This window comes from Carica papaya, chromosome 5 (genome assembly GCF_054855325.1).
Source record: "Carica papaya isolate Zhongbai chromosome 5, ASM5485532v1, whole genome shotgun sequence".
NCBI classification, from domain to species: Eukaryota; Viridiplantae; Streptophyta; class Magnoliopsida; order Brassicales; family Caricaceae; genus Carica; species Carica papaya.
The window spans coordinates 44751023-44768399 of NC_142313.1; the positions used below are offsets into that span (position 1 = coordinate 44751023).

The 17377-nt window shown below is 34.9% G+C and overlaps 1 protein-coding gene across 1 annotated transcript in view; it reads right to left on the reverse strand.

Annotated features, from left to right (window-relative positions):
* Positions 1-400: 400 nt before the first annotated feature.
* TTN7 (Structural maintenance of chromosomes (SMC) family protein) overlaps positions 401-17377 on the reverse strand; it is a 32370-nt gene continuing 15393 nt past the window's right edge. The window contains exons 14-30 of the mRNA XM_022036986.2: positions 17123-17295; positions 16951-17050; positions 14608-14744; positions 14265-14466; positions 13361-13448; positions 8459-8608; positions 6934-7085; positions 6594-6785; positions 6329-6512; positions 6179-6249; positions 5937-6088; positions 5463-5631; positions 4702-4848; positions 3136-3231; positions 2383-2557; positions 1284-1475; positions 401-764 (exon numbers count right to left, since the gene is read on the reverse strand). Of these exons, the coding sequence (XP_021892678.1) occupies positions 1285-1475; positions 2383-2557; positions 3136-3231; positions 4702-4848; positions 5463-5631; positions 5937-6088; positions 6179-6249; positions 6329-6512; positions 6594-6785; positions 6934-7085; positions 8459-8608; positions 13361-13448; positions 14265-14466; positions 14608-14744; positions 16951-17050; positions 17123-17295 (2379 nt within the window). The 3' untranslated portion in view covers positions 401-764; position 1284. The remainder of the gene's footprint in view (positions 765-1283; positions 1476-2382; positions 2558-3135; positions 3232-4701; positions 4849-5462; positions 5632-5936; positions 6089-6178; positions 6250-6328; positions 6513-6593; positions 6786-6933; positions 7086-8458; positions 8609-13360; positions 13449-14264; positions 14467-14607; positions 14745-16950; positions 17051-17122; positions 17296-17377) is intronic.

Below are 17377 nucleotides of genomic sequence, written 5' to 3' on the forward strand. Positions count from 1 at the left end.
TTTGATATTCAATCATATCTACTTTGTTCGTATTCAATACAATCTAGAAATCTACAGGCCAAGTAAAAAGATTCGAAATCCAACCCGAAACTGTCGTTAGAGAAAACCCAGACATTTTCGGCTTTCCGGTTTTCAATTTGATTTCGATTTACAATCCGAAAAACTACGATGGCTGCAATCAAAACAAATGTGATTTTCTTGTTGGTAATCATTGTATCCTGCCATCCGGAACCTCAAAATCGACAATAAATAACCAGGCTCACGATAAGGTGACAAAACGTGCAAATCGTGTTTAAAACAAAATCGAGACAATACATAATATAAAACATCGTGTACGTGAATTACAAATGAGTCGCAGCCTATTCCGGTTGACTTGTTTCTCGTAAAATGTAAAAAAGAGTTAACCAAAAGAGAAATTTAAATTGATTTGTTTAAAATATAATTGCTTTACATTAAATACCAAAATTCCTACTGCCTTCCCAGTTACCAACTACTGCAGTCATTTTATGCAAAGCTGGGAACATGCCCAGGACATAATACAAGAAAAGAAGATTAAATCAGAACCTATACAACTAATGAGATAAACAATGTTTCACAAGAACAACCTATGGAATTACAATTCAACCTTCCGTTTGAAGAAACTTCAAATTCGGAGGCTTTGGTGGCTTTACATAACTAGAAAAGGATTTTTTTACAGCATCCAAACTTCCTCCTCCATGGAACTCTGCTCCCACAACCAGCCCAATCTATACAATGTTGCGAAGCTGAAAAACAAAGGGAGTAATCCAATCATATAAATCGTAAGCTAAAATTGTGTTTGGTTCTGTTTTCATGTCATTCACACCTAATTCTTGCTTCTAATTTTTACACTAATCTTGACACGATAATTTAGAATATAGATTGTATATTTAATCTCAAACTTGAATTCTTTTGAGTGTGGGAATTCAATTTTTATGAACTCCTACTTCCGAGCAGGCGTAAATTCCTAGTTCCAAGTAATTCAGAAAACGGTTAAGGAATGAGATCAGGCATAAAAGCCATTCTAACTCCATAAATCAAAATTCCCTCAAAAATATTTCTAAACATTAAAAAGGACTAACATATGAATTAGAAGCAAGAATTGAGTACGAACAAAATGAAAATTGAACCAAATGAAAGGTATGGTCGTTGGATTCATTCATTTGGCATCGAGATGCTTCTTTCAGCATAGAATTAGAGATAGACCCCATCTAACACTTCTTTTCAAAAAATAAATAAAGAAAACAATGCGGTAAACTTCTGACCTTAATCTGTATTATGAGATTGATCATGCTCAATAAAATCTAGTGCAACGTCCTTGGTGACAACATTGACACGGCTCACCCTATGTTTAAGTGTCACCCCATATATCTTGTCAGCAACTTTGACGAGCTCAGGCCGAAAGGTTGTTGTAATGAATTGTGTGTTTGCCAAATCTGCCAGACGACGAATCATATCTAGAAAACATAATTAAGGATCTATTTGCAGGATCCTTGTAAAAACAGAATGATAGCTAAAAGAAAAGAAAAGAAAAGAATAACAAGCACCAAAAGAATGGTCCACTTAGCACAGAACAAAATGGAATCAAGATAAGGGGATAATTCCATTAGATTTCCAGCTGCCTACTGCTAACTAAAAGCATATAACACACTTATTTGCGTTTCAATCCAGATTTTTTCTGGTGTTTGCAAGCACTAGCTAATTGCTCAAATCCAGCAGTTAAAACCATAACCTTTTTGCTTCAGAATGCCAAAAAATTTATAATAACATTCTTAAATCATAACTATGTCCTTATCTCTTGTTCCCTATTAGTCATTAGTTAAAATACAGAGAGATTAACTAAGGAACAAATGAGACTATGAACCCATCAAGTTCAGTTTAGTATCCTTGACCTATCAGCTTTATTTAAATAGCATGAATTCTTTCCATTTCAATTTGGCAAATGCTTTTTAACATTGTTTGAAATTTAGTCTACATCAGAATACTGAGAACAGGAGCTCCAAAATCCTTAAAATCACAGAAGATTTCACTGGAAAGTCAAAGCTGCTAGTACCAATTGTGGCTTAATCCACTCAAAGGTGCAAACCTAAATATGGCTCTGCTAGAAGGAGACTGGTGGAAGGAATAGCAGGTTTACTTTGTAACCCTAAAGAGCAGTAACAAGAGATTCAAATGGAGCCAAATAAAAAGAAAAAAAAAAAAAAAGAAAAGAAAGCTTGGGGCAAACATGTATCCAGGATAAGATTGGCGAAGGATGGATATTCAAAGAGGTATACATGTGCCTATATATGCATAAGGACATAATTGTAATGTGAACTGTTAAACTTGAGAAGAACAGCAAGCAATCTGTATTAAGCAGGATACTCCCAACGGCAGTTCTGTACTGGGGATCCAGCGCCGCATCAATCTCATCAAAAAGGTAAAATGGTGCAGGATCACATCTCTGTATGGCAAAAATTAGGGTCAGGGCTACCACAGTTTTCTGACCCCCAGACAACTGCTTCATTGATTGTGTCTCTCCTTGCCCGGTGAAAGACACCTACATAGAAATATTACATTTCATATTAAAATTGGAAATATTAAAAAATTATAAACAGAAATCAAGGATGTCATCTGATTCAAGGAGAAATACCAAAATAGTCCTCTAAGTTTGACATTTATTAAAAATTATTCCCTATGTTTTTTCTCCGTTACAACGTGGTAGCTAAGGTTTTCCATTTGTTTCAAACATTTAGTGTCCTTCCATTTATTAATGAAAAAAATCTAAAATAGTTATATCATGTTTGCATACTTTAAAAAATAACTCAAAAGAATTATTTTGACTAATTAATAAATTAATAACAGTAAGCTGTATGAATTTATCAATTTAATTAATTAGTCAAACTCATTCTTTTGAACTGTTTTTTTTTAAGTATTCAAACATTTCTAACTATTTTAGCTTTTTCTGTTGGAAAATGAAGGAAATTGAATACTTGAAACAAATAGAAAAAATCATGGATCAAATTATATATGAAAAAAACATTAGAGACCAAATTGTAAAAAGTGTCAAACTTCAGAGATTATTTTGAAAATATGCCTTTAATTTAATTGTGCACTTGAAGTGATAAAACTACATACCTTCACTTTTACACCAATGTACTTCTCAACCCTTCCTTCTAAATCTGCTTCACGAGGTCCATCATCATCTTGGTCATCATCACCGTGATCACCATCCTAAAGAAATTAAAAACCATGGAATCAATAAGATAACAACAGATCAACCAAAATAGACCCCAAGTCATTAGAATGATGCTGCAACGTATCTTCTCAAGGATGGTACATTCTCCATATTCTAGGCAATAAACTGAAAAGTATTTGCAAGTTAAACAAATCAAACCATATAAGGACAAGAATTGACAGAAACTATGTCACATCCATTTTCCTTATGGTAAACGAAACAAAGCCATGCAAGGGTAAAACATTCAGAAACTCAACTGGCGAAGCAGGTTTCTTTCAGTTTATCAGTTTCTAACACTATTTGGTAGTGTAACAAAGTAAAATAAGGGCTACTTAGTAAAACAGAGTAAATCAGAGGTTGTAATCAAATATCTTTTAGGAGTTACTACCACAACAAAAATGTTCTTCCATTATCAAAAAAGTATGCAACACATTATGACAAGAATAGATAATGAGGCATCTATGAAAAGATAATGTTAAATAAATTATGAAACTCTCACAGCCCTCAATTTCAGATTTGGGTAATTGGAGACTAAGACAAATTAGTGGGATTTAGTGAACCCTACTTTAACCTAATAAAATTCTTTAGAATTATCAAACGAAATTTTTATCAAATCCTAATTTCCTTTATTTTTATTTATTAAAAGAAAAAATCTAAAATATCCTTTTTAAGACTATCCACAACCACCTGCCAGTTTTTGTCTTCCTATGTTTAGATATTAACACTGCCAATATGTTTGATATGCTGATAGATGGCTTATTTTATATGGCTCATTTGTAAAATTTATATGTTTGTCATTTATAAAATTTTATATGGCCCATTCTATTCTTATATTAATATTTGATACGTTCTAATTATAATTTATATTCTTTATGTACAATTGAACCAACTTTACTGTAATCTTCATTCAAAATAATTGATTCATATTCCTAATTGTCAAGGAAGAGCTGACAAAAACATCTACCATAAATTGCACATAAAATGATAGAATTGACTAAAAAGTAGAATAATTTCCATTAAAATCTATATCTCATTTTCATTTTTATGCATATTCTTAATCCACCAATTTGAAGGGATAAGTCTCCTATGAAAACCCAAAAAAAAACAAGTCTGGCAGAGAGATCCTATAGAACATAACAATGCAGCAGGTGAAAGAACTACAATAGGAAATCTAACCCACTTAGCCACAACTCCTTGTATAAATAAGAAAATAAATTAGATTCCAATATAATGATCTTCAACACCATGCAAACATAAAGTCCTAAAATGAAAATATTTAAATAAAGAAACATTTTTGCTGCCAGAAGTTAAGAAGGTTTATAAAGCATATATGAAACCAACTGAAACAGTTCTCTTTTCTTCTGTACAATATGAAGCAATCAACAGAATCTCAATCTACATACGTCAAAGTAATGCCAGATAAATGAAAAACAGTTGAAGAGGGAATAATTGGAAGATAGTGTAACCTTTTTCTTCATCATAACCAGATGGCCATGGCCACCTTGCACTAATTCAGAGAATACTTCTCGAAAGTGCCGGGCAACACCTTTGAAGGTACGCTCAATTGATTCATCCTTCCGCTGATCTAAAACTGCTATTAATTCCCTAATTTTCTGCAACAGAAATCAAATTTACAACTGAGCAAATTCATACACTTAATTGTAGACATTAAGTTGAAAAATAAATAAATATAGAGAAGTCAGCAGATTGATGGCTTTATGTTGAGTACAGGCTATGTAGAAACTACATTCAGTTGGAGTAGCAGAGCAAAGGGTTTTGAATAATAGGGCAGAGAACAGGATTCCAAAAGCTGTAATGGGTCACAATGTCATGTATACGAGCAAGACCACAGTTAATCCTAATAGCACTAGGAGTCCTAAATATGTAATAGTAGGAACCTTGCCAGAGAAAGGGATGCTTTTAAGACCCCTTCTCCTCTCTTGTTAGGGTGCTTTTTTAACACCCAGTAGACAAAATAGGCCTGAAATATAGCCAAATCAACTAGAACATAGCCATTTCAGCAAAACTTTAATTACCACAACACCCTATGAAACTAAAAGTCAACAGAAGTAATATGTCAAAATTAAAAAAAATGACCCTTTCTTACATAACAAAAGAATCTCTTTGGAATTGTTTTAGATCAGTTTAGCCTTTGGAACCAATAAAGAATATCTTATTCTAATCAAACTATCAAGCTTCATCGTTTTAATTTTTTCAAATGTAATACCTCATCACCAGCATCAAGTTCTGCCTGTCTCTTCTGGAGTTCTTCTCGTTGCTCAGTAAAATTTACATATTGGTCAAGAGCTTTCTTGTTTACATGACTGAACTGTTGTAGTTGTTCATTGCACCTGTGGAGCATCTTCTGCAATTCCTTAACATTTTTTCGCTTGTACCTAGCATTTTAAAAAATAAAAGAGAATTTAATAGGCCAAACATGCCTTAAAGATGTGTAACTTTCTTCTCCAAATAGATTTTATCAGCACGCGAAAAAAAAAATTGAACTGCATGAGTTGAAGGAGAAAATTAGCAATATCAAACTTTCAAGGAATATCAGCAATATTATAAATAGTCATATAAATTGGAGAAAGGGAGTGACTAAACTTTTCAAGAGAGAATGTTACAACTCAAGTACCAAACAAGTCTTGACATGTATTGACATTATTTATCAAGAAAATTTTTTTATGAAAGGACTGATTACGTTTCGAAAGCATCAGATGACAATGGACCAAGTTCCCTTATTTTCTTTGAGTACTCTTCCTGTTTAGAAAGCAGAGAATTTCTCTTGCTAAACAGCTGTTCGAGTTCTTTTGCTTCATCCTGAAGTGTCTTCTCATAATCGTCTTCCAAATTCTACAAAAACAATTATCAGCTTAGAAGCAGCCTAAGAAAGGAACTGTAGAGAAAAGAAAGCAGACAGTAACACAATATCAGCTAAACTACCTTTAGCTTTATTTTGTCATCTTTGATTTTTTTTAGTTGCTTTTTCCGCTCATTTATACCTCCAGTAATTCCTGACAAGTATACATCACCCAATATGTTACTATAAATCAAAAACTTAATCAGTGAAAAAAATAGCAATTCAAGGCTCACTTTTGAGCTGTTGTGTTGCATAATCAACTAATGATTTGGCATCCTCCAGCTCCTGCCTCTTTAATTCAACTTCACCAACAAAACTGTCAGCCTCCACAGAGGATATTATTGCCTCTAACTCCTGCTTCCGCCTCTTAAGGTTGGTACTTAAATTAGTCTCAAGCTCAGCTTTCCTTGTTTCAGTCTATTTGACAATAAAAACTACATGAGGGAGAAATATCATGCAAGCTGCAATTTTTCAGGGAGAACAGTTTACATCACTAACCTCAATACGATCTGCCCTGCAGGCAATGAGCTGTTCTTTGAAATCTTTGATTTCAGGGTTCAATCGCGATAGAAGATCTTTTTCCTCTGGAGTTAAATGATCAATTAGCTCTGTGCCCATTTCAGCTTGCTTCATGCCCATACTAGCTCTCAGCTGATCAATTTGAGATTGGACATCTGCAAGTGATTTTTCCTGCAAGAAAGTGACAGGAAGAGGAGGGAGAGGAGGGGGGACTGATCAGCTAGAGAGAGAGAGAGAGAGAGAGAGAGAGAGGGAGGTGGGGGGGCAACTGCCAACAATGGATGCGCCTTTAGCAAACCATAAGTAGTTCAAAACTTACCTTATTAGCAAGAGCTTTAGAAAGCAATTGCTTCTGCTTTTCAGCATTAGCAATATCCTGCTTATGTTGCTCCATCTGTGATTTGTCATGAGCTCGTTTGGCCTCAAGTTTCTGCTGCTCAGCAACTAGTTCTGTAATTTTCTGGTCTAACCGTGAGATAAATTAAGGTAAAACCAACATAATTAAAGATCAGGAAGATCATAAACATTAACAAAAGCAACAAAGATGATTGATTGTCTGATTTTCTAAGCAAAGACCCTCACTAGCCAAAATTATGGCTTAACCAACAGTCTAGGAACAAGATGTCCAAGGGACACGAAGAAAAGGTAAAATTCCACTTGACTTGCAACAAGAAAACAGTTAGTCAGCAGTAACCGTAAAGAACTTGCATCTGAAAAATAAAACACCAACAAAACCCCATTTGGAAAAATTACAGTTATAGACTGCAGAAATTCCATTTCCATCCCTCCTCAACCTGTTGTTTAAGGCCTGAACTTCTAACCAACAAATAAGAACCAAGTATTCTGAAATTGGGCATAAAGGAAACATTCATTTGGCACTTAAAGAACTAGCAAGCTAGGCTATGCCAGGTTAATTCTCCCAACTTCATACATATGTATATTCCTCTAAGGAGGCTGGCGACAACCATGAGAAAGCAGCCCAGAACCTTCTGTTAGATCCCGTGAACATGAAATTAGGAAATGATAGAGTTAGGAAATCCAATTAAGGCAACAGAACAACTGAATTGTCTTTTTTCAAGACAAAGAACAACTGAGTTGTCAAGCTACAAGAAAGGATTTCCTTTGGAGTGGAAAACCAAATTAGGGAAGAAAAACGAGAAATGCAACTTCAGAGACCACATACATGAAACTTAGGCTCCATTTAATAGACGAAAACACTTTTTAGTATTCATTTCACAAATTCATACATGTTTATGCATTTAGTTACTCATGGAACTGTGTAAGAGTTGCTCATATGTGGAATAATCAAAACACAAACAAAATCATATTCTAGAAACCACTAAATTCTAATCTCATCATCATTTTTACTATTGTTTTCTTTCATTGTTAACTAAATTATATGGTTTTGTGAATGAAATAGATATAAATTTTGAAAATAAAATTTTGAAAATATTTTCATTACCAAATAGAGCCTTAAATGCTGAAAATGTTTTCATTACCGAATAGAGCCTTAAATTCCCAAAACCAAACTATGCAAACTTTTTAGAAAGAATTAAAATCTATTAAATTAAAAAAGAAAACAAAATATAGTAAACAACTAGAGCAACAGGCACCAAAAATGCCGAAGGGCCAAAGAAATACACATACATACGGACATTGATATGCATATGCATATTTATAAGTAACTACACAAGAAAACAACAACCGACAAGGTTTCATAATAAACACAAGAAAACAACAAGATATCCCAATATACACATAACTACACATATATACAGATATTGATATACACATGCATACCTACAAAATACATATGCATATACAAACAAGAAGAAAAAGGATATTTTGTAGTGTGGATCTAACTCTGGCCAATTCTTCCTCATTTGTGTCATTCAATTTTGTATTTTGCATTATTGCATTCATAAACCTCAATTTTGAGCGCCTATGATCATAAAATCCTCCAGTCATGCCACCTTTTTTGCTCACTTGATCACCTGTAGCATGATCCACAATGACTTGTCATCAAGCCACACATAGCAAAGTCATCACACAACAAATATTTTTGGAACAAAAATTGTAAATAATATTAACCGGACCCAAGATCCTTCTCACAAAAAAAGGCAAACCTTGAACAAAATAAAATAAACAAATAAAAAAGGTCCGGAACTAAAGATCTCCAACCTTGCTGAAGGGAGTACACACTCCCACTAATTTTCTCCTTCCAAATTACCTGAAAGTTGGTCAAGGGGATAAAGCCTAACAGCTTCTTTTTTTTCAAATAAAAGTAAGAGGATATGTATTAATGAGGTGCCAAGGGGACACCGCCCAAGTACAAAAGTATTTATAAGTCAATTAGCGTATCTACAATGTCACAAAAATCATTCATACTATCGAGGTTGTGATCAAGGATAGTAAAGGCAAAATAATGAAAACAGTTATCCGTAATAGTGTTGAAATCTACTTCTTTCCCCTCAAAAGCGCAGTAATTACGCTCCTTCCAAATAACCTAAAAAATAGCGAGAGGGATGATGCCGATAGGTTTTTTCCCGCAACTGACACCTTCCCAAGCTAACAATTCAGCAATAGTAGTGCCTGCCATAACCCAAGATAAACCAAGAAGACCGAGAAACATGGACCATAATTTTTGAGATGTAGGACAGCCAAGGAGAAGATGGTTACAAGTTTCAAGTCCATTTTTGCAGAGGAAGCATCTGTTCACTGCGGTAATGCCTTTTTTCATCAAATTGTCAAGAGTAAGAATCCTTCCTTTGGCAGCCTCCCAAGCAAAAAATGAAATTCTGGGTCCACCACTCTTGAAGCCTAACAGCCTCTTGAAGAACTGTCAGTTGAGAAAAACCCTCCTAGGTCCACCACTCCAAAGCTATAGAGCTCCCTGCAACCCACTTCATGTTTATAGAACCCAAATAAGTACAACACAGCTACAAAGCCACGGGATGGCAAAGCAACAAATGATTAGTAGTCTCCTCCACTATTAAGCATAGATAGGAGAGCAACCATTAACCAATATTTTTCCTCTTCTCCTCAAATTATCCCTAGTCAAATTCTCACTCATGCAACTTCCTGAGCCAAAAAAGAAAAGCCAATTCATGGAGAAGGTTTATGCCAAAAATATGCTTAGGTGGGAAGAACTGGAGAGTGGGAGTTCTACTAGATGGGTTGTTAAATGACAAGAAATTAACATCTCCATCATGACATCCACCTTCATCTCCTCTAACCAGACCACATCTAAGGGCCACTTGTTTTAACAAACTGTCTTAATCACCAATCTGTCACTATGGTCATTAACAACCTCATTTTCGAGAGAAAAGCTTCCACAGCTTCGCAATGGATTGGCAAAATCACTGCCAAGCCATTTACTCCTTTTCCTCTTTCATAGTTGCTAGATCAACCCAAACATTTAAGCTCATTCCTTCCCTGAATTTCTTAATATGGACCTTTAGTCTTCCCATTTTTGGGGCCTAATCAGCAAAATTTGATGGCTGTAAATAAATGATACTACTCAAAATTAGAAAGCCAACCTTGAAAGAATCCACTAACTCTGGCAATATACTAAAACCCATAATTGCCTCCTGTTGCCCAAATACTATCTCTGAATCTCAACCCAGTTCTCACAAGCCTGCCTGATGGACAGGAATGCTCCACATATTAACACGTCATAATCGTCCCATTTGCATGAGTTGCCCTACTTGTCATCTACCACAAAGCTTCTACTAATTCACCCCTGAGACAAGTGTTACCTTTCTCATTGCTCCCCCCACCAAAATGAAGGTAATAGAAGTCACTTGTCACAACTAGACAAAGATGATGAAGAAATAAACCAGAGCCAAGCAATGGGCTCTTTAAAGATTGCAGCACCTCTAGGTTGTTGGGAGGAAACTAAACTGTATCAGAGGACATACACTTCTTCAATGAAACCCACACTCCAATCACTTCCTAAGACAGATTGGAATTAGGGGCAAAAGATTTGGGCTGCTAGACCAATCTTGGACAACCCAGCCAAAGTCCATGCCTTTGTATGTTCCAAGACGCTTTGGTGTTTTGAAATTCAAATAAAAGAAACAAAACAACTCCATCTGACAACGAACTACCTTTGAACTTTCAAAACTACGTATCAACAAACTTGGTTCCTTTTTTTGCAAATAGATCAATTTAGAGTGTCAGTTTTTTCGTGTCATGCCTTGCCATTCACCGGCTGTTGGTTGTGCCTTGCCAAGGAAGACCAAGATGTTGTGCCAGCAAGGGACAACAAGATTCCCAAAAAATAATATTCAGTGATAAAAAAATTAAAGAAGTTTTCTCATTTAAAATAAATTTTAAATACGTGGACATATGTCTTAAAATGTTATATTAATTAACAACTATGTCCAGGTATTTAAAATTTTATTTAAAGAAAACAAATTTTAAGCGTGTGTGGTTTTCAAGATTTAATTTTAAATCTTGTAAGCTCTGAAAAATATACTAGTAAACTTTGGAAAAGATGTATTCATAAAATTTTATGATAACTTGAAAGTGTTAAGTCAGTTTTGAAATTTTATTATTTTTGTAAGTGATCATGGTTCTCAACTCTTAGAACTTCTAATCTTTAAGCATGGATGCAGAATTCAGAATTTGAATTGAGGCTATAACTTAAAATTCCAAGTTATCCCAATGCAGTTCTCCTACTGTGTCAAAAGCTGCCTTTCCATATCAAATTATGCTGAATGAAACATGGAAGTATTTTGTGCGGGCTTGTGGATCATTTTTACTGTATCGTGTTAAAAGCACATTCACACTTTTCTGCTGTCCACGTTCATGTCAAACATGCCATGTTGTGTCAATCAAACCACGAACACATTTTCTCTTGCCCTGGAAGTTATGCTGGAATGTGCAGTCAAGTTTTCATGTTGTGTCATGACATCAATTCGTGCTAAACATTCCATGTCATGCTGACCAAAACATAAATACATTTTGTAATAGCCCATGTCATTTTTGGTGTATTACGTTATTTTGTGTTGCATTACACTACGTTTGTATCATAAACCAGTTCATACCAAACATATTGTGCTTCTTTCTTCTAAGGTTTTGCTTAAACAATATGGATATCACCAAGCCATAAAAATGAACACCACCGAATATTACCACAAACAATGGCTATATCTTTCAACCAACACCTTGCTGAAGCCATCATCCTGGCCTAGACACTAGTGTGAGCAAACACTTGCCTGGATAGCAGTCTTCCAACTATTCTTCAAATACAAGTCAGCTAAAACCACACTACAGCCAGTGACTGCCATCATCCATCTCCTTCCTCATAGAACAATTTTTTTCATAGTGTAAAATGACAAATCCACTATACGCTTGATCGATTACTCAAAAGTGCTAGTTGGTGGCAATTTTGAGGTTAAACCACAAATATAGACCACATTTTACCCTATAGCACTACCAATATGAAATGTAAGGTCTTACAAACTTTGCTATGCAAATGAATCGTGTGCTAACAATCTCAAACAAACAAAACAAGTACGAGAATCCAATCCATATATCCTATATGACAGTGGATCTGATATCAATTCTGATACCATTTGTAAAACCACATGCCCGCATAAACTTGCCTCATTGTTCAAAACTACAAGCTACTGACGCTTTGAAGGCCTTTAGGCAACAAATATATATTGTGCTTTCTCCCATAGTACTGTGGGCTGTTAGACTTAAAGTTGCCACTAAACTTCTCCTTAAGTTCAAGGAATCTTTCCCCTGGCTTCCTACCCGAAACAAGCATAAGGTACCCCTGTGGATTCCTTAACCCAGTGATTCTAGATTTTTTCAATAAGTTGCTATATAGAGAATTAAGAGAACTAGCAAATGCTTTGGTCATAAGGTGGACAAAGACCATACACTAATAACGTACCCAGTTGTATAAAGAACATATGGATTCCTCCCCTTAACTTAATCTACTCCCGGGCCACCAACTGGTATCTTTTCCTACCCTCAAAATCACCTCAAAGGAATCTACATTGGATTTATTCCAATCTTTTGCAACAATAACTGGGATTATCAAAAGGGACATACAATAAATTGGTAGGTTGGCTAATGTGTTTTTAATGAATGTGATTCTCCCGTCTTTGGAAAAGAGTGTGATTCTACCCCCTCTTAATGGGGAGGGAAAGAAATGAAAAGACTTGTTAAAAGACAAAAGAAGAAAACATTTTTGTGTTGTTTGGATAATTAAACTTTGGGATTATTGTATTATTTTGTTCATTTTAGTTGTATACCTTTAAAAATAAAATGGCAAGCAAAACATTTAAGGGCAAACTAGAAAATATGTAACTAAAATCTCTGACCTCTTTTCTTTTCCTCTCGTTTTCATTCTAATTTGCGGTGATGAGAGAAATAAACTTTTCAGAAAAAAGGAAGGGATTCCAACATTACTATTCTCATCCAAACAGGCAAACAAGTTTTTCTCTTTTTTCTTTAATCTCCTTGATCAAAACAGAGTATTGAGGAAATGTGAGACCATCAGAATTCTACATTACTCTTTCCAATTTTTTTTTATTCAAGCCAGTGAAAGAATAGTAAGTATCTTATGGTCTCCTTTCCTTTTTTCCTTACTCTCCTAAACCAAACATTATGCAAGTGCTGATCTCTATCACCTTGCTTAATAACTATATCAAGTAGCAGATTAACTATCCATTCATCATACAACACATAATAGATGAAGTAGACATAACAGAAAAAAGATTCTTTACCTTCCAAAGTTATGCAGTCTAGACCATCAGTGCGAGCAACTCTTGTGGCCACATCCAAATCTCGACAGATTACTGTTCTAGCAAAAACCTATAAAGAGGTAATTAAAGCATGACAGAAGTGCCTTCAAACATCTGAGAAGTTCATATACTACTACTAGTCTACACAGTCAAAGCATAGACAAAACCAGGAGACACTAAACTGCTCAACCACTTTTTTCAATAAAAAAAGTGGGATGATTTTAAATCTAGTTTCTTTTGTCCTTCTTTGATAAGTGAAATTTTTTACACCATCTATTAGTTGATATTAAGACTAATACTCGTGTAAAATCCTTTATAATAGGATGTCACTACTTGGTGCCTTGTGAACGATACTAACAAAACTTAGATATATTTTTATTGGGAAGATAAGACATCACAAAGAACATCCAACCCCTCAATTCTCGTATCACAAGCACAAGGCCAAAGATATTTATCTACATGAACTAAAAGAGTTATTACATCCATCTAGATTCAGTAACTTCAATCAGTCTTTTACTTTTCCCTCTAAGCAACCAAGAGACCTTCTTCTTTACAAAGCAGTGTAATCCATAACTTGCAGATTTATATTAATATCCAACAGTAATCAGGTGCAAGCAACAGTAGCTAAACACAGAAGAACTGCAAATAATTTTCAAATCCATATCTTTATTTTGGATGTATAACACAGCATTAACTTAGATTATTAGAACAAGATAAAAGTTAAAGATACAAACATATTAAAGAAATAAACCTCACCAAAATTAAGATCAAACTAATAGAAGACAACAGTAAGTATAATCAATATTTCACTTTTAGTCATTTTTATGATTATAACTAAAAACTTAACATAACAAACTATAAATTATTTTATGAAGATGAAGCTAACCTGGCCAAATGCTGGTGTATATTTAGGCTTGAACTTCAATTTTTTCAACAGAGGAATCACATCAGAACTCTTTGGATAATTCACAGGCGGTGCCTTCACTCGGTTCAGTGGTATAAAAGTAACTCTCCCACCTTTTAATGAATTAAGGTGTCTGATTATCTGAGTTGATATTTCATCATTTTCAACTACCACATGAAATAAGCTGCCCAAGAAACAAGAAACAAGAGATTCAAGATTGCATAAATGTCAAGATAATCAACACAATCAAATCAGCCAGCAAGTACTCAGATATTCTGAGAACATGCAGCTTTAGGTCACAAATATTAGCACATTTTCAGAATACCTATTTCCAGCAGTAACTTCAACAGCTGTGAAAAATTTTTCATCACAATCAAGTAACTCAATGACTGGACCAAAAACTCCATCAATTTTAAATTCTGCACAGATTCGTCGGATAGAATTCAGCCCCCTCCTAACATCCTGAGAACATTCAGAAGACCAGAATTGAGATCTGATGCACAGAACCACCTTCAAATAGGCATAAGTTCGTCATGGATAATCAATAGACTTCAAATTGATTCTTTTTGAATGATGCACAGGCAGTTAATTGGAATGGACGGTAAGTTCGTCAGAACCATGTCTACAGTAATTTCTATGTAACTTTTGTCAGCAACTCCGTTAAGATATATGTATAGAATAAGTTCAATAAATTCAGCATCTATGACACCTGCCCATCCCGTGCATGATTCAGATTCAACAGAATGGATGCATAAGGAAACTCTTCAGTGAACTAATACTGTAAGAGTAAGTCTGTAAATTTGTGTCTACTTGACAATCCTATGTCCAAGTATGAATAGTTACACATGTATATGGAAAGTATAACGCCATTCACCTAAATATGATGCACTAGCAACCAGAATATTAAATCTATGAAGTGAACAATTCACAAGAAAAACTTGTGACTAAGAGTGAGCCAAATGAGGGGAAACTTATTGATGAAGAAGATGAGGTACCAGATTGCAAGTGAACACTTGAAAGATAACAAACACATTCTGAAGGGGAAAAAAAATAAGACAGAGGAAAACCCAGAAAGAACCCAAATATAAATATATTTGCCGACTCTACAGCTGGACATTTATGCAGTCTTCCCTGGCTAAAAAAATCTAAAAGTTAGAGTGCAATTTCGTTTTCGTAATCCTAAACATAGAAGTACTGGCCACGAAAAGGAAAGAACAAAAGAGGAAGAACAGTAAGCTTGTAAAAAATGAGTTTGAAATGACTACCAAGCCATTCTCACCTTCCTTGCTTTACCTAAAAAACTCTCTCAGAAACCTTACTTTTTCTCCTTATTATGATTAGAAACAAGCACGGTAAAACTATGGTATAAAATTTAAGAAAACAATTCCGAGGTCCACCTTGCACCTCTAAAGGCTTCCTAGATCCTTCTCAAATGTATGGAATTACATGCACATCTGCCTATGCATGTCTAGACAGCAAAAGAAATGAAAAGTTATCGAGGCAATGAAACTGCTGTTATAAAAAAGTACAGAAAACTCCAACTATTTCTCCCTCCACCACTAACATTCATGATTTGGGCATGAATTTCCGAAGTCACCTATCTTTGGCCAAATCAAGAATTGAAGGGCGTTTGATGGCATTGATGATGTAAAGGATTTTGATGTTCTTAAAAATAGATGGTTTAGGACCCTAGAATTTTTGTTGTTGGGTCATCCTCCTATGTTTTTTGTGGCTCTTAGAGTCTTTCTTTGTGCGGAGGACTGAACTGTAAATATCTGTACATGGCTTGCACCCTTTGGTGTTTATACTAATATACATTTACACTTTTTATTTTTAAAAAAAAACAACCCAAGGCACCAGCCCTCACGCCTACTCCCCAATTCAAAGCTTTATTGGATTTAGGTTGGATGACAAAAGATCAAGATTGCATGCCCCTCCAGCAGACTTCATGAATATTCACAGGCAACTGCTTGGACACCTTCTGGAAAAAAACAATCTTCTACTAGAATCATCTTTTCTTTCATTTAGCACTAGATACTTCCTGTAGTTATTCCTACTCATGACAATCCAAAAGATCCTTTAACTTCATACTCCTAATCCATCAAACCGGACCTTGTTTCCAGTAACACGGACAATCTAAGAACCAACTGAACTTCCAATCCTCACAAATAAATGGAGATGTGAGATTGCTTATCATATTTTGAGATTCACAAACAATCATCTGCACAACCCTCAGAAACAAGGTCAAAAGACTCTCTACCAATGATAACTAGTCCAGAGAGGAGTCAATGGCATTGGAAGAGGCAAACCTCTTGACTGGTGAAGATCTAGTCAAGAAGACACAGGAGAGAGAGATAAAGAAGGACATGAAAGGATAGCTGTAGGAATCGGCAATTTCATGTGGAGGAAGAGATTCTTGATATTCTCAAGAACTGTAACAACATAAGAGCATATTAGGCCATATCAAAGTCAGTTTCAACAATTTTCCTTGTAGAAAAATTTCGTTAGGTTTTTGTTCTCCATCATCAATCTATAGCGAATGTTGATTTAGCATTTTCAACATATGTTATTAGCCACAAATAAAAGAAGTAATCACTTTTTTTTAGATATTTATTAACAGCTACAAACAAATGAAGCAATTATTTTTCCTAAAAAAGCAATAACTCACTCCAGGAGTTGCATTATCAAGGTTTTTCTTCGCCTTCTCTACTTCAATTTTCAGTTTATCAATCTGCGCAGAAAGTTCACTTTCTTTCCCCCATAATGACCTAAGCAAGCAAAGATTTAGTTATATCAAAATATTATGACTTGAAAAAGATGAATAAGGCAACAAATCCTACTTCCTTTCATCTTGCAGCTTGTCTCTCTCTGCTTTGTATCTATTGAACCCTTCACGTGACTGAGAGATGAGGGACTCTAAAATCTGAATTTCACTTTTGTGACTCTTGATGTATGCATCGCGCTCCTCCATATCAACATTAAGCCGATGAATTTCATCTTGAAGTTTTTGCTCCTGGGCACATAAAAAATAGCTCAATCGAAGTGTTTTCCCATAGTTAAAATGAAAACACGACATGATCTACTTCGAAAATAAA